The 26,200-nt window shown below is 28.0% G+C and overlaps 1 protein-coding gene across 1 annotated transcript; it reads right to left on the bottom strand.

Moving 5' to 3' along the window:
• On the bottom strand, positions 1 to 24,830 carry LOC132923926 (laminin subunit beta-1). The gene is made up of 32 exons (XM_060987937.1): positions 24,596 to 24,830; positions 23,688 to 23,804; positions 13,760 to 13,881; positions 13,564 to 13,694; positions 13,315 to 13,483; positions 13,064 to 13,192; positions 8,817 to 8,975; positions 8,458 to 8,689; positions 8,196 to 8,384; positions 7,936 to 8,115; positions 6,888 to 7,104; positions 6,643 to 6,754; positions 6,400 to 6,561; positions 6,025 to 6,154; positions 5,808 to 5,935; positions 5,126 to 5,321; positions 4,911 to 5,054; positions 4,448 to 4,679; positions 4,220 to 4,383; positions 3,927 to 4,151; positions 3,628 to 3,821; positions 3,448 to 3,544; positions 3,174 to 3,365; positions 2,922 to 3,102; positions 2,657 to 2,838; positions 2,265 to 2,500; positions 2,006 to 2,188; positions 1,755 to 1,943; positions 1,527 to 1,690; positions 1,321 to 1,462; positions 891 to 1,224; positions 1 to 703 (listed from the first exon to the last, which is right to left on the bottom strand). The coding sequence occupies exons 2-32, from the start codon at positions 23,752 to 23,754 to the stop codon at positions 564 to 566; spliced, it is 5,322 nt and encodes a 1,773-aa protein (XP_060843920.1). The 5' UTR covers positions 23,755 to 23,804; positions 24,596 to 24,830; the 3' UTR covers positions 1 to 563.
• Between the last annotated feature and the right edge of the window lie 1,370 nt (positions 24,831 to 26,200).

Raw genomic sequence — 26,200 nt, 5'->3', positions numbered from 1 at the left:
TTAGGTAAGAATTAATGTATTATACGCAAACTAAAGTCTAAAATAGTGTACTAGTGTATGTACTTGGATTTTTACATAGAAAACTATATTTTAATATTTAATTTGTTGGATTGTCATAAATAGGCATCTAGTTAATATAGATAATAACTTATAATTATTATTAGTTATAAATTAAGAAAAAAAATATTGTGTTGATTACATAATTTCTTATTAAGACTAAACTCATAAAATGTATTTATGTTAATATAATAATTATAAACAATTACAATTACAATTTAAAGATTAGGTATAATAAAACATTTACATCATACTCAGTTACAGTAAATATCTTTTTTCTTGTATAAAATATTATTTTCTCAGTCAGAAACTAAGTATAGTCTATATTTATTTTAAATGTAATGAACACAATTATTTTATAAATATCATAATATTATCAAATATAATACAGTGTGCAATGAACATAAAAAAGTCAAATAAATAAACATGATTTAAAAAATGAAAACTATTAAAATAAATATATGACACTCAACAATTGAAATAAAGTATTACTGCAATCATTTTTATTAATTATTGCACGTCCGATAATGATCGGCTTGTGAACTGATTTTATCTAAATTATCTGACATAATTTTATATAATTCATCTACATCCTTAGAAAGCCTTGAAATTGATTCCTCTTGACTAATAATGATTTGTTCGGCATCTAAAAAAACAAAAATAATTTTTAATTTCTCTAATATAAACGATAACCATTGATGGACATGTAATTTTTATGAAAGTTAGGTATATGGTTATTATTTTTAATACAACCTTAATCAACATTACTTATATTATTTACAACTGTATAAAACTTTATTTTTCTTAGTTTATTAATAACATAAATTTCTTACCTCCTAATTCTCTCAATTTCAAAGTAGTATTGGCTGACAGTTGACTAGCTTTTTCTAATAAATGTTGTGAATTATTTTTCGTGGTCTTTGCAATTTGTGCACGGTTGTCTAACTTGTTATTAGCATCATTATATAAAGCTAATAGTTGTGATGCTTTCTTTTCAGTATCTTCGACTTCTTGTATCAAAGTGCCCGCTTCTGACTTCACTTCATTAGCGTCTCTAACATTTTTTAAGAACCCGGTCTGTAGCGTTTTCAATTTACTTTCTATAACATTGATATCATCTAAGACTTTCTGAACATTTTCTTGGGTAACTCCCGTTTCTGATTTAACCTAAATAATACACAATATTTGTATAAATATCACAAGACAAAACGTATAGAATTAGTAATGGTTTAAACATTTTAATTATGGATATAGGTTACTAACATTTGTTATGCTATTATTAGCATCCACAATATTTTGATTTGTTATTAGTATACCATCATCGACCTTCTTTTGTATACTTTCTGCTTCGGCTAAGGCTGTTTCAACGCGTTCGGCAACCTGAAGTATATTTTTGGCAGCCATCCTAAATTAACATAATATTAAAGTGTGATAAAATAAAAAAAATGATCTTTGTATTTGTAAATTACTGTTTCTTTTCAGCATCTTCATTTAACATTTTGGCTAATGATAAATCACCAGCAGTTTCATTGATAATTGTATCAATATTTTTTGGTAGAGATAACGTTTTATTTATGTCTTCAGAAAGTTGATGTAATTGTTCAGGTTGTAAGTTAATATTTAATTTCAGAACCTATAATAAATTTACAAATCATATTTCACACCTTCAGTCATTATAATTAAATATAATATATTACCTCTTCAACTTTCATTGCAACATCAGTAGATTGAACTCCTGAAGGATTCAAAAATTTATCATGTCTTTCAATTAAATTATAACTTTCATTTAGGATGCTCTGAGATTGTATTTTGGCTCTCTTTGACTCTTCTGAGATTTCTTTAGTATTAGTCAATGCCAAATTTAATTCTTGATTAGCTTGAGATAACTGTATACAAACATTTTGTTTAAATATACAAAACTAATTAATAATATATTTTATCCACTTACACCTCTATACAACTCTTCGCCTTTAGCTTCTTTATCACGTATGTGCTTTTGCGCTTCTTTAGCAAAGCTATAGGCACGTTCTGCTTTAGTAGTAGCACCGTCTTCACACGATAAACCACCACAAAATCCACAACCTGCACCACCACAAAGCTTGTCGCAAGTTTCACCACCTTTATCGCAAATCTATAAAAAAAAATATATATACATTATTTATATAATTATATTATAATATGTAGATTTTAAATTATTTGGATTTTACCTGTTGGTTTAATTTAGGGATTTCTTGATTCAATTTATTCATCTCCTCGTTTAATTTTTCCAATGTAACTTCATTATCTTTAATACCTTGATTAAAAGAATTTACATTTCGACCAAAGAACAATTCAGTCCTCTTGCACTGGTGTTCAGCATCAGATAGTAATCTGTCTTGTAAATTCTCTTCCATCTTTAATGTTTTTGCTTTATCATATGCTTCTTTGGTTAAATTTAAAGCACCTGAAAAAATATTAATTTTAATTATAACATCTTAGTATTTAATCAGAACATAATTCGTTTATTAAGATAAATATCAACAAAGTATATTTTACATAGCTATTTCCTATTAAGTACTCATATTTAAACAATATTAACTCTTAAATATATTCTTTTTACCTTCAACATTTCGTTCTTGAAGTTGTGTTGAATTATTTTTTAAGCTTTGTGCAGTTTCTTTCAAGTTGATTGCTTTTGCATTAAGGTTTCCTAGTGTTAAATTAGCCAAAATAACTCTTTGCATAGTATTATCAATAGTTTTTGTAACTACATTCAATTGATCCATAGTAGTGAGATTAATCCTGTATTTAGTAATAAAACAAGCAATTATACATTTATAAGTAAGTATAAACTTTAAGTGTAGTGTTTGATGTATAATAAATACCTGAGTTGATCAATAACATTATTCAATGTTTGAAGATCTGTTGAACTTTTCGTAGTTGTTTGCAATATATTTCTTATTTCAGATATTTTTTTCTCCATAGTTTCAAATTGGTTATTATAAGCACCTGTAGTTCCAGTAGCTTTTATTTCGGATGCTGATTTAAATACATTCTCCGTTTGTTCTAATGTAATCAATAAGTCAATAAGTCAATCATACATCTTTAAGCTTTTTATTTCATAAGATATATTTTACCAATGAGCTCTTTTTGTGTTTGATCCCAGTTTTCAAAACATTCTCCACATGGACTGCAATTAGGAGCTTTACCTAAATATCCTCTCGCACAAGTGTCACATTTTTCTCCGCCTATTCCCAACATACAATTACAGTGCCCAGTAGTCTGATTACACTGTTGTGTAGCTGATCCTTCAGGATTACATTCACAAGCTAAAATAAAAATAAAAACATTTCAAATGTATATTTCATTAGCATATAAATTGTACCAATACATGTTTATAAAAATATTCACCATAGCATTCGTTGTTTGGATCACCCCAATAATTTGTTTGACACTGATTACATTGAGTTCCACCAAAACCTGGTTTACATTTACATTGGCCGTCGAACTAAAATATAATAATTCATATATATATATATATAATGTAGATGTAGGCATAAATTTATATAATTTATTTTTATTATACCATACCTGGTTACATTGTTCAGAAACAGATCCCACTGGGTCACAATTGCACGGTTCGCATCCATTTCCACTAGCAATTTTCCAATGATTGGGTTTACACTCGTCACAAGTCAATCCAATGACATTAGGTAAGCAAGGACATTGCCCAGTGGTAGAATTACATACTCTAGACTGTGATCCCAAAAAGTCACACACACACTCTATATGTTAAATAAAAAAAAAATCACAGTTTATAGAAATCTTTATTGAAATCTTTTTAGTTGTATAATATTATTACTTAACTAAAATAATTAAATTAACTATACCTGTACACGTCTGATGGATGGCATCACCATAAAAACCAGTTCTACACACTTCACAATTGTCTCCTTCTGTATTGAACAGGCATTGCAAACATTTTCCACTGTGAGGATCACAATTACCTGTCTTGGTTATGTCTACGTTATTATTACAAGTGCACTGCCGGCACATACCTCCAGGAACTTCCGGGTTTCCATAGTAGTTTTCATCGCACATATTACACCTGGAACCTACGAAAAACAACAAATTGTCAAACAATGAAACATTAGAATAAAACACACTATGAGTCGACGTTTACCTTTGTATCCAGTTTGACATTCACAAAAGACATCTTGTGTTTTTGAATCCAAAGCACACCGATGAGCATAGGAATGCCCAGATTCGACTGTTCCTGGACATGGACATGCTCGACATGGAATGTCTATTCCCAAACGTGGATCGCCGTAATAACCCTCAATACACCTGACATTTTATAAATAATAATATGATCAGCATATAACTTAAACAAATTGTATATAATACAGACCTATCACAATTATTTCCTTCAGTAAAACTTTGACAGTTAAGACATACTCCGGTGCGAGAGTCACATCCATCTGTGTGTCCATGGCACATGCATCTTTGACAATTCGGATAATTCCATGAGCCTGGTTCACATTGATCACACTCTCTTCCATAGGTCTGAGTTCGACACTTACATTGTCCAGTTGAAACATCACACAAATTGTCCAGAGCTCCAACGCTGTTACAGTCACATGCTATATAAAAAAAATAAACAATTAAAATGATTAGAAATAATTTAACATAAATAAAATATAAAATAAAGACTATATTATTATAAACTATTGTTTGAACTTTGCATACTTAACCTGAAATTTAATAATAATAATAATTTAAATTCAACAGCAATCTTTGAAGTGTTAATATTGATTATAATCTAAATTAAATTAATATTTTTAATTACTTAATTGTTTATATAAAAAAAGTACCTTTGCATCCTTCTGGGCCAAATCCATAAGTACCAGGAGCACAACGATTACATTTCCTTCCAACTACATTTGGTTTGCAAGAACATTTTCCACCCAATGAATCACAAATGGCACTAGTTGAGCCCGTTGGATCACATTCACATGCTAAACACAAAATCATATTTCAAAAAATATATTTTTATACATTTTGGTTACTTGTTAGTTGTTTTACTTACAAAAAGCTCCATCCAAATAATAAAAACCAACACTATAATGATATTTTTGACAAACATCAGAGTCAAGTAAATGATCTTTACGGATAGTGTAGAATGCTTCTTTACACTTATAACGTCTATATTCTTCAAATCGTTGTTCGTTAGCTGGCGATCCTTGGAAAAATGGCATACTTTCCACATGTGGTATTAATACGAGCTATAATTACAAAAATGAAAACTTAAAATGTCTATACCAATAAAACACCTTAAAATATAGTAGATACTAGTTACCTATATTATAATACATATATTCAGAGCAGAAACAAAAACATATTTGGTTTTATACTAAAGCATTTTATTTTCTTGATGTATTAGCATTATTTTTTTAAAGCCTATCAATGATTATTTAATTAATTATAGGCTGTATAATATAATATTTAAAAACGGTTATTTTTTAATTATTATAATTGCTTTTGCATTTTTAAATCTACCAATCTACACCATTTTTATATTTAACGTGATATTTTAACGATTTTGCACGAGTCATGTATTATAATTGTAACCCATAGTTAATACCAATAATCCAATAATGTCTATTATCCTATTAACCAAAACTAAATATGTTTTGATCGCAAAATACTCTATTGGAGATCTTATGTATAACACGAGTGTAATATTTTTTTTTTTTTTTTTGAGTGCTTACCGAATCAACCAGTATTGACGCGGATGGGTTAATTGTTCTGTTGTTGTATCTTTGGAAATTAATTTTCACTTTATATTCTTTTTTTGCTTCTAAACATACCGGTGGCGAAGCTATAGCAAACCTAGAATCTGAAAAAAACGTTTATAATGTATAAATCATATTTATAATTAATAGATACTGAATCATTGCAAATGTTTTTTAAATATATTTGTTTTACCTTGTGATAATAAAACGCTTCTAACATCTCCAGCATTGTAATTCACTTCATATTCCGCACAAGTACTGTTAGGTTCAATGGGTTTCAATCTTTCCAGCGTAATTCTGACATCATCCCAATCATAAGGAATCTGTAGATTATAGAACATTTACATAACAATAAACTGATTTAAAAAATCGATGATATGTAATTAATGTTTTATATTTATAAATTATAATATTTATTGTTTATTACAATGTAGGTACGTAATAATTTTATATCCATAAACTTATAGGTGCTCGTGTTTTCAATATACACCTGTTATATATAGGTAGCACCAGTTTGGCTGTCTTCGCGGATACAACAGACACAAATATTGTAGAATAATATACTCACTTGTGGTTCATATCTGAGCACGATTTCGTAATTAGTTGTAGCTGGTATATTCTTCAAATCAAAAATCAACTCAGCATCATCAAACACTTTCATAAATCCTGTACCTGTCCATGTATCTTCTCGGCCATCTCTGTAGGGTTCTCGAATAAAAACTTGACAATTCTAAAAATTTCAACCATGTATGTATAATGTATATATATGTATGTATTGAAGTTGAAAAAATTATATGAATAAAATACATACGTCTTGTCCACAGTTGGATAATTCAGCTTCGCTGACCAAAATGTCAACGGGACCGACAAAGAAGTTTTGCTCTGGTACACTGCACGTACGTCCTGATAAATGAGGTCGACACCTAATTGAAAAACATATATAAATTTTAAAAATGATCGATGTATGAATCTACGAAATGTCCATACAAAATAATATACCAAATCATTTTTTTTTATTTTGGATTTTTATGATTTATTATGTAAACAACGACTTACAAGCATTGTCCTGTGAGGACGTCACACATATTGTCGTATGCTCCACCAACGTCGCATTCACACGGCTTACAGCCATCTTGACTGTCAGATAAACCCCAAAAGCCTGGGATACATTGATTGCAGTCTCTACCAGCCACATACCTCTTGCACGTACATTCTCCCGTCTCCTTGTTACAACCCTGATTGTCCACAGTTCCTTGAGTGTTGCATGTGCACACTATTACAATAATAATATGCGTTAGCCATATAGGTACATATTAATACTAATTTATATGTGCTGTACAGTATAAACAATTATAACAGTGTAATAAAATATTGTAGGTACTCGTATAATTGCTTATTGGCAGAACAGTTTAATCCACATATTATAGTGTTAAGTGGGTTCGATCATTTTAGCAGGTCACTATGTATAAACTATATTAATTGAAACAATTCTATGAATTAACTATATTTTAATATTAATTTCAATGCCACAATAGCCAAACTATTAATATAGTACGAGTATTTTATAACAATAATAATTATTAAAATAACTGAATTATTCTTAAAATATGTATTTATTATTATATATTTTCTCTTAAACAAGTTTAAAAAAAATGGATTTGTTGAACAAGCTGTTTTCTATTATGTGCCTGGTATATTTTATGGATTGTCTAAACAATTTTTAAGAGCGGGGAAAATTCGAGAGGTGAACATTTACATGTTTAATTTAAAATTAATCTAAATATTTTGAAAATACCGCAGTAAATAATAATAAACGTAATAAGTAATCACTGAAAAAGGTTTATAAAAATTAAAAATGTTTATATATAAATTTGATATAAATTATACGTATCTATATGTATAATTTAAGAAAACTTAGATAGAAATCTCCTATTATACATTAGATTTACCTATTATATAATATATTCATACATAGCGTTATTATGTTTTCTAGGTAAAAAATTAAAATAGGGTCATTAAAGGAGTGAACTTATACGAAGACGCATATTAATATAAATTAATCTAAATTAAAAATAATAAACTTCAACGCTTCTATATCATATACCTTGGCATCCATCTGGGTTTGACTCGCTGAAATTCCAAAATCCGTTTTTGCACATGTCACACCGTCTACCTTCAACATTGGGTTTACAGTGACATCGGCCAGACTCTAACCCATTGATAAGATCAGTCTTGGAATCACATATTCCGTCGTCCAAAGAACCACCAGGATCACAATCGCACGCTACAATTAATATAATATTGATTTATTTTCAAACGTGTTTTGTATTTTAAAAGTTATAGTAAAACACTCATCAAACTCACGCAAACAGACATCGTGGTCAGTGAATGGTTTCGTGGGGTCTTGGTAGAAGTACTGCTTGCACTGTTCGCAGTTCCGGCCCATAGTGTTATCCGTGCATCCGTCGCACACGCCACCACTCATCCGTCCGGTTAACTCAAATACGGCAGCATCGTGATGACAGCTGGTCGCATGATTGTTACAGTTGCAACCTATAAAAAAAAAATGGAGCTATGAATAAAACCAAATCAATTTTTTTTATGCCAAGACGTGAGACAAGCTTACGTCTGCACGCGTTCGTCTGTCGGCCGATAGCCGGTTTCCACGGGAAGTCGTTGAAAAAGTCTTCGCAAGACTCGCAGTTAAGGCCTTTTGTGTTGTGAGTGCACTCACATTGGCCGTACACCATATCCGGTTTGCTAGGTGTACCGTCTTGCGGCAAGCACCTGGACGCGTGCCCGTAACACGAACAACTACCCCGCACTACCATCTCTGTGATTGCGTAGTAATATTTTTCCTGCACACGTAAATAATAAATATCACAGTCATTTATTATAACTTATAATCCATTACACAACAAGTGGGACCCAAAATATTATTATTATATAGGAAATAAATAATAATATCGATTGTTATCTACTTACCAAAATCTCATCTCGGTTGTCCAGCAAATCATCCCCGAGCGTATGAAGTTTGGTGAAATTAATCCTCAAATTGGTCATCTTCAACAGGTTTTGTACTTCCGGCGAATACGGATCGTCATACATGTGATGTAAATTAGGAGGCAACACTCTCAAAATCACCTATGTAAAAATAGAAAAAAAAACTCGTGTTTAGTATTGAGACATCGAAAATTTGATCTTATAACGTATAAAAGAGTGAAATTAAGTACACAACTATGAACTATCCGTTACTTCTATTTCCTAATATTTTGATAATATATAGAATCATAACTTTCCAAATTGATGTCAGATTTTACTTTCATTATAAACACCTCTTACCATGATTTTAAATAAAGTATACGTATAACTATAAGCTTTGCCATAGGAAACAATATATTATTATTGTATTTTACCTTAATAATACATCTTATAATAAAAATACAATAGATACAGACGATTACACAATAAACACGAATTTTATTTAGTTCGTAGTCTCAGAATCTAAATTGTATTGTAACACAAAATACAACCGAGTACAGTGTTTTTATTTATTAATTATTTCTTATTTATATTAATTTAATATCTTTGTATGGTTCAAATACCTGGTTGTTTATTATTAGAATTCTATTCTTAGTATGAATTCAAAAAAGTCTAAGCAACATGTCCATATTAAAAAAAAACCGAATCCAAGATAAAATAACACGTGTACAATTATAATCAAACTAAAAAAATTTCGAGTGACATCTTGGTTAAAAATTTCCAAATAAAACTAGACATTCTTGAAATAATGTGAACATTTTATAGTCTTTTCGTATACTTTTGATTGAGTTAGTTTGTGTTATAGAGGTTATGTAACACTAAATTAGGTTTCTAAATTAAGTTTCCCGAGTACATCATAAAATTAATAATGATTCTTATAAAATTTAGAACTACCTAGGGGGCAGAGTGTATTAATTTAATTATCATTTATTCATTTATTTATGTAATTAATTTGTCTTGGATTACATCCATTTTTGAAATGTTGAATACGTAAAGTAATTTTTATGTTTTAGATTCTGAACGGAATTTTTTTTCGTCTGTCCTTACGTTTTGGAGTAGAAATAATGCTTTAATTTTTGGCTTCAGCCCCTTTTTGAAAAGGAAAATTAATCTAATTGGTGTTTTTTTTTTTTTTGGGGGGGGGGGGGTCAAAAGAGGAATTTTCCAGTAGTTTTCAAAAGCGTCAGGAAAAACCCTAAAAAAGTAACAGAAAAACGGGAATTTTTACGCATAATCAGTTTTCGACAAAATTGATTTTTTTATTTTGTTGTAACTCTAAAACAAATCATTGTAAATACTTGAAATTTTCACCAAATATTTATATTAGCGTTATCTATTTACGATTAAATATTCAAAATATTTTGATTTTTCTAAACTATTTATATAGACAATCGAAAATTTCGAATTTTCTATATATTTTTTTCTTGAAATGCCTTAAAAAAAATTAACAATCCAAAAAATCTTTAAAATTGAATACATGGTTTATTGTAAGTTGTACTTATTGTAGTAAAAAAAAAAAAAAATCATTAGTCACAATTTTTGTTGATAAGCATTTTAAGTTCAAATGTTTACAAAATAAGTCAAAATCGCGAAAATTTGCGAAAATTTGAAGTTGAAAATTCATAAAATTGTTGTGATGATAAAAACCTAATACAAGGTTCTCCATAAGTTTTCCTTCAAATAATAACTATAAAAAAAACTTAAGCGTCAATATAGAAAAAAATTTATTAGCGTATGAAATTTAATTTTTTACGAAATCGCATAAGATAACGATAAATTACAATTTAAACATAGATAATAACAAATAATATAATATTATATATCCTACTAATTATCCTAGATTTACAAATCATCTCCGTTCAGAATCGTTTTTCGTATACCTAAGTACATTAAATAATGTCAATAATGATACCTATCACTGCATTTAAATTTAACACATCCATTATAGTGACCTACTTTCCATCTCTACTATACAGCAGAGCAAACATTTTAAATTTTTTTTTTTTTTAATATTTCGATTTAACATGTTATATATTAGCAATGACATTTTTTTAAATTAAAAATACGAATTGCTTAATATCAAAAAGCTCCACTTAAACTTATTAGTTGTAAATTAGTCGTAGTCGTGTTTAGTTACTATCGATGTTGAATAATAAAATACAATTTCTGTTTCCCCTTACATTCGCTATTGTAGAAACGACGTATAAAATGTCAAAATTTTAAATTTAAACTATCATAGTCAATCGTCGGACTTGTATCTTAAAAGTTTTTAGCTCAATAGTAAAATTAAAAATAAAATAAAATTTTTAAATGACATAGTTTTGTCTTCCTTTACTAGAGATATTTGTTATTTGTAGATGACTTAAACTTTATAGTTGTAGAAAACCATGAGAACCAATCAAAGGTACTTATTACAGTATAATTTGAATAATAATCTGATTTATTTGACGGGGTATTCAAGTGGTTTGTATATTGTAAATATTAATAAATTTAAACATAATATTTCCTCCTGTCGAAATCGTAATCTGCTGATCGGCTTCATAATAGTATACATAAATACATAATAGATAACGATAATTTAAAACGATAAAAGACATTTTGGTACTTAGGTATTACCTATTTCATCATCAGATCTAATTTTTAATACACATATAAAATAAATGCCATTTTTATTAGATTTTATAAAAATTTAGAGTTTCTTAGAATAAATTGCGAACGATTTAATGATTTACATTGCTTAAGAATTTTTTTTTTATTTCAAAATTGGTCTCAAATTTGGATTAATTATCTGAAATCTAATAAGTAACTGTAGGTTTTATAGAATAAATTGAAAAGTGGCACTATGTTTTGTTTGTATAGTATACCTATAGTACAATAAAATTAATTTTCCGGTTATCTAATTTTTGAAGTTGAGCGTTAATATATTATACATATTTTTATTGATGTAATTTTTTGTATATAAATATTTAGATGATTATATTAACAGTTTGGATTTGTTATAAAGTATATATTTTAATATATCACAGGCTAATACTCGTAGTTTTCTTTGGTTCAATACCGACCTCAAAGTATAAACAAAAATGTTATATACAATATACTTATATGTAGCCCCGCATAATGTATAGAACCTTTTAAACTCCTGTAGCGGTTTAAATAATTTTGATTTCTTTTCATATGGTAAGTGTAAATTAAAAACATTGTACTTTAAATGTAGCTGAGTATTAATGTGTACCTTTATATATTTGATGTTACACTGGCATTCTTGCCCTATCGCAAATAATATTATATTTATATAATATATTTTTCATAGATTTTGTTCTTGTTCAACTGTATTGTAGTTGTTCATTTGTAATAACTTTACGTTTAAAACTTAAAAAATGAATATTTGTAGTTGATACTTGATAGGATACAGAAAAATAAACAGGCCGATTATTAGGTACTTGTACCAATACTACCATTGATTATTAATACTAGATTTATAATCAATGCTTGCACTAAAAGAGTGGATAATCCTATAAAACTATCTATTATTTTTTTGTAATAATATTTTTATTTATTTGATTTTGAAGCTCGGAATACAAATAAACATAACTAAACTAGAGCTCTGACTTTTATTATTTTTATCATCAATTAAAAATATTTGTATTTGTTTAAACTAATTAAACTAATTAAACTTGTTTAAATTTATTTTTCTTGAAAAAATTTTGTATTAAAATTAGTATTTTCTTAAGTTTTAAGTCAAAGATAAATGTATTAAAAACATCTATCCCGATTTTAAATCAATATATTAAAACTTGTCTTAAAATGAATTCGCATCTATTATAAGTATAACTATCTGGGTACAATGTCGTATTTAGGTCGGGGCCCCTTATTGTATGCTGAAGTTGGGACCAAAGGACCTTTATAATTCTATACTCTATGTCTTTATATCATCACTATTTAATTAATTTAATTTCTGTGTTTAAGGGTACCCCACTTCCTGTAGGTCCAAGGACACCAAATTTCTTACTACACTACTGTCTAGGTACCTTAAATTATTAACTTATAGATTTAAATAACTTAAATTAAATATTAATTAATAACTAGGTATTTAGTGATTATTTTTCTCAATTTTCTAAAAAGTTCCCACTCAACATTAAAACGTTAAAATAAAGATAAAAAATATGAATAAAATATAAAAGGTAACATACTTCACCACTTTGAGAAGGAGGTACAGAAGAATATCTCTGATCGCAAACGACTTCGGTCAAATTACGTGGTGGTTCTTTTGGTATATTTGGAAAAACGGAATCGCAATCATAGGCAAAGTACCTATATACCTAAAATAAAAAAAATATATAAAAATTAAAACTACACTCAACAACAAGTGATATATTTTTCTGTGCCCTATAGTTGAAGCAATAGACATTTAAATATTGTTTTCTGAGTTTTTTTCACTTACCTGCCAAGTGTTTCCAAAATCGTAAGACCTCTCGACCAACATTACTGCCGGGCGAAACGTCTTAAACGTAATGATTAAATGAGTGAAATGAAATTCAGCCTCAAGGTCTAATTGAATAGTAACATTTTCCACGCCGTTTTCTGATTGCCACCATTGTGTACTTGCAATACTAAATGTCGTAAATAATTTAAAAAAAAACAACTCTCATGACCAAAATTATATATTTATATTTGTTTGCTAATTTTTTACCCAGATGAATGGACAATATTATCGATCCTATGACTTAGCGAATATTTTGCATTTGGTTGAGACGGTTGTCTTGAATCGCACCAAAAACATTTTTTGCGATCCTCAAGATTGTTTACGATACAGTATCTTTCCTAGAATATAATTTATTTAAATGTAAATATTTTTTGTGATCTATATGTATATAGCATTTACGAACCCTTTGCTTCAAACCACAAGTCGAAGATGCTTTTATGTGGTTTTCTCGACCGATCAATAGATTTCCAGTAGCCGGGTAACATGAACTTTTATCACACGATGAATAATACGCCCCAACATTAACTAAAAAAAATCAATCAATACGAAAATTAAAATCTAAAATCTAAATAAAAATAATTTTTAAAATTACTTTATTAACAATTATAATCGTAATAAGGGAATAACTCATATAGGCATATAAGAGCCATATATTATCTTGGCCAATATTACTTTTTTTTTTTTTTATAGTTTTAATGATGCACATTTTCAATAAATTTCTTCGATTTATACTTATGTTAATATTTTACAGTACACACTTATACAGATATAGACAATTTTAAAAGTTAGATTGATAGTTTTTCAAATACATCCCAATAATAAACAATGGTTACACGTCTATATGCCTAGCTGTTATCTTTCCATTCACATTTAATTTTCAAATTATTCAATCCAAATACATTAATTTATAATCATTATTAATAATTTATAGTATATTAAAACGAATTTTTATTTCACTATATTCAATTATTAACCAGACAATTTTTTTTTTTATTGAATTTGTAGCTTAATGTATTATAATATAACATTTTAATATAAGATTATACTCATTTATCTATAGATGGCAAATAATGTATAATTTGTAAAACCGCATAAGCGTTTTAGTATATACATTGGATACAAATATTTTTTTAAATTCAATATTTTATCATTGCATAAAATTAAATAACAATATAGTATTAATATATAAATACAGCACTATGTATATTATGCTGCGCTAATATGAGCGAAACGAGACAATAGTCCATCCGACAAGTGATCTTGCTATAATAATTGTGTTTCAATTTTTATTGTTTAATTTAAACAATAAACATATTTTTTTTTTTTTCTAAAAATGTAGTTACAAACAAATTATTTCAAATTTATTTATTTATTTGTATGTCATTATTTTAAATGACATTAGTATTTAGTATTCACTATTCAGGCATATGAATAAACTATTTTTAATACTTTCATAAATATTACATTATTAATGTTTAATATTATTAATTGCAAGCTTTTAGGTTTATCAAAGAATATATTATGCATTAAATTTCAGAATTATACATAAACTTTAAAAAGTTTAAATCTAATGATTAACACGTTCGCGGTCAGTTACTGCTATACCAGTAATTTCATTTTTTTTCAATTTTTATGTAATTGGTCACTACTGTTATAACAGTAATTTACAAAACTAACGAAATTGGACATTACTGCTCATACAGTACTGTTTTTAATGATATTATACGAAACTAGAAATAAGACTGACCCATTACGTATACTTATATATTTGGGCACGTAACATTATCACACAATAATATTATTCCAAATGTGACATGTTCTATTTTTACATTTTCTGGTGGAATTTTCGTTTTTATGTTGATATGGATGTTGTTTGCTTTGTAATTATATGATATTATGATACAATAATATTATTATTAAAACGTTTATACGGAAAACGATTATAGAATAACAATTTAGTCGTGTTTTGGACGCAAGACAAAGCGTACGTCATTATTTTCGTGTTAATGATTTACTGTGTGATAATTAAAAATGGCTAATAATTCTAAAAAAGCTATTGAAGAGTTTTTAGATGAAAGTTTTGAAGATGAATCAGACATATCGAATATGTATGATTCTGATGCCGACCCGGAATATCGACCAGGTGAGAATAATACTAATATTAATTTTGCTGGGCCATCACAAAGCTTACAATTAACAAGTGCAGACGATCCATCAGCCGATGAATCGTTTTCCGAAAGCTCAAGTGATAGCAGCGATGATGAACCTGTTGATAATAGTAATTTAAGGGTGAACAATTATTTAGACATTCCAGACTTTGGTTTTAATAGTGATTCGATAGGAATAAAACTAGAAATTAATGAAAGTGCTCATAATAATCCAATTGAAATTTTTAAACAAATTTGGACCGACGAAATAACTGAAATATTTGTATCTTCTATTAATAAATATGGTGAAAATATGAGTCTCCAATGTCGTCCTCACAATAAAGGAAGTAGATCTACGCATTTTAAGCCAACAACCTCTGAAGAAGTACAACATTTTTTGGCAGTGTGTTTGCTTGGAGGTTCCATCAAATTTTCGGTTGTTAGAGACATGTTCTCTAATAACCCATTATATTATCATCCTATTGCTGGTCACATTATGTCAGGACGGAGATTTGAGAAATTATGTAGATGTTTTAGTGTAGAATATGCAAATGATACGAATCCATTGGTAGGCCCCATGAAAAAACTTTATCCAGTATTTGACATGTTAATTCAAAACTTTCAAAAGTCATATTTTCCCGATGAAAATCTATCAATGGATGAGTCATTGTTATTACATCGAGGTAGATTGGTATGGCGTCAATATATAAAAGGAAAAAAAGCTAAATATGGTATAAAATTCTATGAACTATGTACTCATGATGGTTACGTTTTGAATGTCGATATGTACAAAGGCAAACAAACATCGTCAGCAGTTGAGGAGGGGGTATCAAAAGTTGACAATATCGTCTTAACCCTTATGAAACCGTTTTTAAATAAAGGGCATAGCCTTTACATGGACAATTTTTATAATAGTGTAACTTTATCAAATATTTTATTAGAAAAAAAAACCCACACAACTGGTACTCTGAGGTCCAATCGCAGAGGAAACCCAAAGGAAGTAACCACTAAAAAATTGAAACGTGGTGATCATATTTGGAGACGCAACAAAAATGTTTACGTATCCAAATGGAAAGACAAACGCGATATTTTATGTTTAACTACTAAAAATCATCCAAAAATTATACCATCAAAAAACAAATACGGCATACTCAAAAATAAACCAGCAGAAATAGTGGACTATAACAACTGCATGAGTGGCATTGACCGCAGTGATCAAATGGTCAGCTATTACTCGTCTCCGAGAAAATCGGCAAGATGGTATAAGAAAGTATTGTACCATATGTTAGACATTACTACATGGAATTCATATTTTATTTACAAAAAACATTTTAATACAAATTTAAGCTTTAAGCAATTTCGTGATCAGCTAATTAAAAATTTGATAGGACTTCCAATGCAAACTACAGCAACAGATCTATTTAAAATTAAAAAAACAAAAATTCAAGCACCTGAAAACAATCACTATGCAGAAAAAATTCCCATACCACAAAATTATAAAAGACTCACATACTTTAAAAATTGCATTCAGTGTTACAAAACTAAAATACGAAAACAAACATCATTTCAATGTAAAGTCTGTGGTAAACCTCTTTGTCCTGGGAGATGTTTTGAAGAATGGCATAATTATAATCAATAAGAAATAAATATTTGTTTAAATTCACTTATGATATTATCAATTTTATTTATATTTACTTATATTATGTTTTAAATTAATTTGTATCATGAATCAAGTTGAAATCATGCAATAAAAATGTTTTTCTCTTTATATTTCTAAAGTTTGGTATTGATTTTTAAAATAAAACTCAAGTTCAGTTATTATTTTATGGTTTTGAATTTATTTTATACTATTACTGTTATAACAGTAATGTCCAATTACTAAAAACAAAAATATGCAGCAGGTCAATACTTCTATAGCAGTACTAAAATATTACTGCTATAGCAGTACTAAAATATTACTGCTATAGCAGTAATAAAAAAGTGCTTTTCTGATGTAGATACATAAATTATATCAAAAAGTGAGGTGTCCGTGAACGTGTTAAAAGATATTTTACAACATTTATAATCAATGTAGTACCTTAAACTGTCGTGAGTAAAATGGTATACATTGTATAAGTACCAACTATACAACATACATAATTCATTATTACGAAATCACTCAATTAGTATTTAAACTTCAAATAAATGGTTTTGTAATTTTGTACTTCCAGTAAAAATAAACGTGTACATATAGTACAATTAAATTTACAAATTAAAATTATCGAAGTGCACTGAATGGTTTTTCTTCCTCGTTTACAAGCCACTTTAAGTATAAATGTTATCTCAAATATAATATCTCATAATGTCATCACACTAAACATTGTACAGATTATATATTTTTTTTAAATAAAAATTTACAAAATAACTTAAACAGATAATGTATTTATATAAACATAAGCATCAAGAGATATTACGCGGGAATTTTTTCAATTATATTTCAAAAAATATCGACACAATATTTAAAAATGTTTAGTACAATTTTCAAAATCTTGCGTAAGTATTTAATTGGTAGAAAAAATGTTATTACAAAATTGTAAAAAACTTTAATAGAAAATTGAGCATAGATTAAACTATTTAAAAATTATTGTTTCCATGATAAATTAAATAGAAAAAATGCTCAATTAGTATAAAAATATTTTTAAATAAATGTTATTATAAGTTGCAACTAAATGTAATAAAATTATTCTAAAGATTTCAAATTATTTATTCTGAGATTTATTTTAACATTTTGTAACTGAAAATTTTTTATAATTTTAAGCATTTTTATTAATATTGAGTAAGTATACCTATGTAGTACCTATACATACAATACCTATATACGTATTTTAAGTGATTCAGTCTATAAAATTAAAAATACATAATTTGACTATTGCAAGTAGCTTATAAAATATATTATTTAAAAGTATTTAGGTAATACTCTAATACTTTTTATAAACGTTTAAAATACTTTTCATAAATAATAATAATAAAAAAATTCTTTTTATTTATATAAATCGTTTGGATATAATAGGTAATATTTTTAAATAAGTCGTATTAATGTATTATTAGGTACTTATTTTTGGTAAAATTATTTGTTATTGTATTTCATTCGTCATTTTATATAAGTTCTGTATAGGTATAACTTTATTGAATTACATAATTGGTTTATTTCGACATAAAAAATATAAAAATTAAAACGATCATTTTCCGTTCAACTGAAATTTATAAAACAAACAAGTACAGACAGGACCAGTCCAATGAGATAGCAAAATAGGCAGTCACCTATATAGGGCGACACTAGTTTAGAGGTGGCAAATTTCGAATGAACCAAAATAATTTAATTATTATATTATTTAGTTGTATAGGTATACAGAAATGTATATTTATTGTTCACAAAAACCAAAAAAAATATATCTAATAATATTATAATAATTCATTTACAGCGGACGCGGCGGTAAATTAGAATTGTCTAGGGCAGCTAAAAACCTAAGGACGGCCCTGAGTACAGATATTAAAATTTTACGAAATCGATTGTAGAAGTATTTATAATGTTATTTAATTAACTTTAAAAATGTTTACTTAAACATTATTTAACCAACTCTTAATAATCTATACTTAACTCTTAACAAGTAACAACTATGCAGCATTTCCATGATAAATCACTGGAATGTAAAAATAGTAAATTTTAAATGTATTACCCGCGATAACACACGTGACACGCACCAAGTATATTACTCAGTATACCCATACAAAACGACCAAAACCATTAGACGTACAAAATCTATCACGCTGAGTTTTTAGAAAAAAATTTCTGATTTTTATTAAACATATAATGATGAATGATGAATTGCAGTGAAGTTTCAAAACATGAAACCACCCTTAGGGTATAAAATACTAAACCATAGAAAAAAAACGGACAATGAATATGGATTTATTCAGAAAAATATATTTGTTAGTTGAAATACCAAACTATACATCATCGTATAATTAATAGGTGTGTACCTGCATACAATTTTATCATAACAGTAGCTGGTTCATTTTAATTTATTTAATTTAATCTACGTATCTATATTCTATACATTGTAACATAATTGATACATAAAATATGTACTATAATAAATAAGTACCTACTGTACATTTTATAATCGATGGTTATAATTATATTATGTGATTAGGTATGTAAAATTCGGTTTTACAAATAATATATTATGATCAATGAAATATATTCTAAAACACGTTTCATCGAAAGATGACTGAGGTTATCAAAATATTGTACAGGCTAACTGCTGCCACGCACCATACGCATACGCTGCACAGTCCAATGCCGTTCGGTATAGTTGGGTGGTCGGCTGGCGAAACCTAATCAATTCGCGGAAGTCCGTGATGCGTTATCACCAAATTCATTATAGGCATAGGATGTATGTACAATATTAATTATACACATGGTGTGTATGTGTATCAGCATAATATGCTACGAGGGATGTTAAAAACAAAGTTTAATATTATATTATACAATAACAAAATAAAGAAAACCAAAAAAGTAAAAAAAAAAAATTATAGGTAGGTAATAGGTAGGTATGCTACGTTATTATTTTCACCTTATTCCTAATATGAATGATTTTTTTTCAATCTAGTTTTTTTCTAATTGATTTACTTAATTCACATATTACCTATTTATTATAAGAATACCTACCTAATATATTTAAAATATCTATCGAAATTTTACGATTTAATGACGCAAGTTACAAATTACTCTAATGGAATTACATTTTCAATAACTCAACTATAATTATTTTATAATTGATTTAAGTCAATTGAATTATAAATAAATGTACCTAAAAAAATTATTTTTCTAAAATAACGTGTTATTTTTACTTTTATTAAATAATATTGGGTTCGAAAATCAAATAAATGTTTTCCAAAAAAAAATGTGTGCAGTAAAATTTTTATAATCATTCAAAAACATTATTATTATTACGTTAAGAGGACGCCATACCCGCATGTGTTGTCTCTGTTTTACTAAGACGTACATTATAACAAATTTTCGTTCAGCAGAATACATTTTGTGATGTTAGCTTTAATATTAGAGTAAATTTACCTATTATCAAATTTAAAACTAAGAATATTATTTAAACAATGGCATATGCTTTTATTGATATTATTATTTTAAAGTGAATTATAGTTATGTAAAATATTACAACTTTAAAATGTTCATAACTCACTTTAAAATGATAATATCGATAAAATCATATGTCATTGTATACATAATATTTTTACTTTTAAATTTGATAATAGGTAAATTTACTCTAATATTAAAGCTAACATCACAAAATGGATTCTGATGAACGAAAATTTGTTATAATGTACGTTAGTAGGACAGAAACAACACATGCGGGTATGACGTCCTCTTATAAGCTGTAACAAGTAGTTCAAATTTATAATAATTTCTTAAACTCGATAAAATATTTTCTTTTTAGTGCAATTTATAACACAGGCACTAGAAAACTGTTTTAATTTTAATGGTAGAAAGTGTAATAAATATTGATTGGTATAATAGGAATAATGGGAGTGAATAATTAATAATAAGAACTCTATTAATTTTATACAAGTATATTAAGTTTTATTTATATACATTCAAAAGTAAATAAAGTATGAAAGTAGTAAATAAGTAGGTACTTTTAAAAAAACCTTTTTTTAAATATTTTAAAATCCTTTGAGAAAATTAAAAAAAATTATTAAATTTTTGATAAATTGAATGTGAAATTTTTATATATTTACATAGCATTATCAAAGAAAAGTGCCTGTAAATTATACATAATTTATATAATATACATATTGATCGATAATAGTATAATAGAATAATATTAAAAATTGTAATCTATGTGTAGATCTTTTATTTGAAAAATGTATTTATGACTTTATGAGTATAAATCTGATTGACAAAATAATATACAAATGATTTAATATCGATAGTGTATTGATTAAATTCTGTATATTTAGGTACACTAATACAGTAATACACTATAATAAAAAAATAATATAGTATTATATTTATTTTAATAATAAATTATTTTATAGAAAAATGTTGTAAATGTAATATAATAAATTATGTTTAAAACAATCATTTCATTAAATGTATTATATTATCATTTATAGTTTTAATTTCGATCACTCGATTACACAGCATCCATAAAAATATATCATAAAAAAATGTCATAGCTATAATAGTAATAATAATTCAATCATAAAAAATAATATCGTTAAAAGTATTAACACTGTATATCAACACTAGCGGATGAACGGGATTTTGTCTGTAGTTCATTAAAAAAATTATATTCAGATAAATCTTTCGAAAATGCGTCTATGAGAGAGAAAAATAGTGAATAAGTGAGAGAAACCACTATTCATTAAATACGTCTGTAGCATGTAATAACCTATTGTTGTTAATGTTTTACTTCGACCGGAAACTTGGTGATAACATTAAAAAATATGAATATTCAGATAATACATCCACACAATATTCGTTTAGAGGAAATAGATCTATTGAATAAACGTATATATATATATTTATTAGTATATAAGTATTAATGTATTATCAATATCGTTTGTCGTGTGAATGATAGATAATATTATAGTAATATAGTTCACTGTTTATACGTATGGCGTTATAAAACACTTGCATAGTTAATAGGACGATAATATTACTTATTTTACAATATTATAATATTTTTAATAAAATAAATATCAAGTAATTCAACTGTCATAGCTCATAGATGTATACATTTTATTTTTATGGTTGTCTAAAAAAAGGTATAAATGGTATAATACCGTTTAATATATAATGCTTTGTTACATAATGAGATAAAGTTCCGGTCGAGGTTTTCTGATGAATGATGGTTATAATCAGTAACATACAGTATGGTTAAAATAATTCTAATAGAAATATATTGTTATAAACACAAAATTAATTTAAGTAAATAAAAAAAATTGAAAAATATACCATTACAAAAACATTGAAACCGCGTTTTAATAATTAATAAAATATTTTATTTTTATTTTTTATTGTATAAAATAACAATATACGGTTTAAAAAGAATAAATTGCCTTTATTTTAATAGACTGACAAGCAAATATATTTTATGATGAATAAGAAAAATAATATTCATAAATGCTTAATGTTAGTTATTACTTATTATTAATACATGGTATAGATAAAATCGGCAAAAATGGATCAAACGAGTTAGGTATATACTTATTAAGAACATTAATATACATGCTCAATTTAAACGTAAAAGTTAATGTGCACTGTGCAGATAATATTTTATCAGTATTTGATTTCCAAGCATATAGGTACTCTAGTTGATGAAATAGGTGTTATTACTTATTTATAATAATAATGTATACTTCTTATACAATATTGTATTGTTTATTAATAAAATTACATATTTTATATAGGTATAAAACAAATTTTGTTTACGGCATTTTGTGGTGAATTAAAAATAAATCAATGTATAAAAATTGTGAATGGTTTTCGCCTGTAAGTACAAAGAGAGAAACAATTTGAATGATTATTGTACTCAGCGTCTCAGCATGATATTCAGATACATTTTATCGTGTCGGAATAAGTTATACTATGCATTTGTATATCAGAGTTAAAAATTAGAATACTTTTAACTTTTAAGGATCGCTTGTAACTGTATTATTTAACATACCTACCTAGTGCCTACAGGCTACAGGCTACTAATGCGAATCGTTTTTATACTATATATTACTATATACGTGCGTTGCAGTGATTGTGAAAACTGAAAAGGAATTTCAAACGATAGCTAAAATCTATATACACGATTGGAGTTAATTTTTTTGTAAGTAATAGACATCCCATATTAAAAATTGCGATTATATTATGTCTATAAAAGTGTTCTGTACGAACATATTCATAATAATCGCAAAGATCAAACGTTTCCTCGCGAATATCGCGATATTTTACACTTTCGTCTTATAATAATAATGACATTATTATATACACGCACGGGTTAGAGTAAGCAGCATTAAGTCTTAGAGAAACAGGAAATGAATGACCGTCTGTCTTATATTATATTATACAGGTATGGGCGATATAATAATAATAATAATAATATAAAATCTTATAATAATATGGTATCTTACCCAATGAGAATAGCAACAGCAGAGCCGGGATGATGGTCCACGACGTTTTCGTCGTGTCGATCAGCATTTTTTTCTTTTTTTTCTAACGACTTACACGCACCGCAGTTGGCAAGTCATCTGAAACACACACGACCATACAATCACACACTCATACTCCTAGCACGCGCATGTACACGCACACACATATACACACACTGCATATGCACATGCACACGCACACACGTCGATCTAGCGCTCGTAGATAGATATACCCAAATAGTTCGGACGAGGGACCGAAACCGAAAAAAATATGTAAAATGTGTGCGCCACATGTGTCGGGCACGACTGACACACGTGTGCATCGGATGATGGCTATTCATTCACACGCGGGTCCTGTTTTCGTACAATACTAAGACGGTACGACACATTATAATGACCATCGAATTCGTGTATAAACACGAAAATCCGTCAACATTTTAAACAGATAATTGTTTTCCGAAGAGACTCGTGATAGGTATCATATATATGCGATACATAAAATAAAATAATACAAAATAGATAAAATACCCACTTACACAGTACCTATATTTTCGTACAGCATATACTTAGCTATATAGGTGATGTGTATATGGTACCCAATCGACTTTCCAAAAACGGACTATACGATTTTAAATCGTTTTTAAAAACCCAACCTGTACGCTTCTGTTTGAATTATACTTATACTTCTATCGTTTGATAATATAACGTCTGTATAATATTATATTATTTGTCATATGGTCGACCGGTAAAGTGTACAATATTATATATTATTATAGTAGCAATATCATAAAACACGACAATATTCGCATGTATATATGGTGATGGTGATCTCTCGGCGGAAATATATGGATCATAAAAATATAGGATATTACTATAGGCACGACACTTACCTGCTTGTGGACTGGAAGCTCGCGATCGTTGTCGTCAACAGCGCATGTCCAGCGACGGATTGCGCGCGCGGCGTCCCGATTACGCGGATAATATTGTGTATATGATCGCGGCGACGCGCAATATTGTGTACTGGTGCTAGTGCCGGTGCTCCTGTCGCTGGTGGCCCCGTGTGCTGATGCTGCGAGTGCGCTGTCGATGCGGCGGCGTCGGCGGACAGACTGCTAAAAATAAAACCGGTTGTGTCCGCCGGCGCGGCGACTGCTACTCCGGCGGCGGCGGCATCGGTGGGGGAGTACGCCGCCGCATGCCTCCGCGTGTGCGTGCGCGTATGAGCGTGCCCGCGATCGCTCGCTCTCGGATGCTGCGGACGTCGCGGCGCGGACCGGCGCTCGTAAACGGATTTTATATTTTTATGTTTTTGGGGATGATGAACTCGCAACCGAGACGGACGTGTTAATCCTACCTACCGCACACACACACACACACACACACACATGCATATCTGCATGTGTTCGTTCGCTTTGTACCCTTGTATAAAATATGTATGAACTATGTCAGATCCTTTATTCCTTTTTTATTTTATCGCACACGGCGGCAAAAGAAACTGCTTTGTTGCGTACTGTTTGGCCCGATAAGTAAGACCCCGACCTGACCTAACCTCTAGGTACGGATTACATTATGTATATTACGGAAAATATAGAATTGGTTCCCAAAAAAAAATTACTAATCAATAATCATCATACAACTGTTCGAAATGTATGGCATCTATATACGAATAATTTACTAAGATTTTATTCCAAAAACGGAGACCGAATTTTAATCTACTTCAGAATGAATAACAAATTATTGCAAATCGATCGACGTAAAATTTGATTCAGAATTTTATCCACCTGCCCAAATAATATAGTATATAGGTATTTGATATATATATATATGAAATAAAACTTTGAAAAGCTTATTAGTGCGTTAATATGTAAAAGGGACCGTATTCTGCTATAGATATAAAGTGTACCTCACCGCAGTCACCATTGATGTATAAGTCACTGTAAAATATGTATTAAATTTAAATTCAATGATAAATCATTGCATATGAAAAACAATTCAAAACCAATAAGACCGTTTTTCAGTCTATAATATTAAGACGTATATTTAATGATATATTTATGTTATTATATTAAAGTAATTTATTATATTAGTAATAGGTACACTTATACTGTAATTTGAATTAATTTTTCCAAAAAAATTGCAGCATAATCTAACCTGCATTTATTTATTATATATGATAATAGTAGTATAGTACCTACCTATGTATTAATAACATATATTATCAACTTTTGAGTCAATACCGACTTACCGTAGAATGGTAATATTAAATTCGTGGTATAAACAAGAAATAGTATAAATTAAATTAATCTAAATGTTTTAAAAATTTCATTATGCTATTTTATATATTATCTATACAAAATACAATAGTATAGATATGTATAAATTTCTATTTCTAATTGTAATTTCATCAAAATTTAAAGTTTTTAGAAAACTTGAAATTTCATATTCTTGGCTTCAATATGAAATACTTATAAGCAACTTTGTTTTAAAATTTCGAA

This window comes from Rhopalosiphum padi, chromosome 3 (genome assembly GCF_020882245.1).
Source record: "Rhopalosiphum padi isolate XX-2018 chromosome 3, ASM2088224v1, whole genome shotgun sequence".
In the NCBI taxonomy this organism is placed as follows: Eukaryota; Metazoa; Arthropoda; class Insecta; order Hemiptera; family Aphididae; genus Rhopalosiphum; species Rhopalosiphum padi.
Note: the sequence above shows the minus strand (reverse complement) of the source record. Positions and strands in the feature narration are given on the sequence as shown.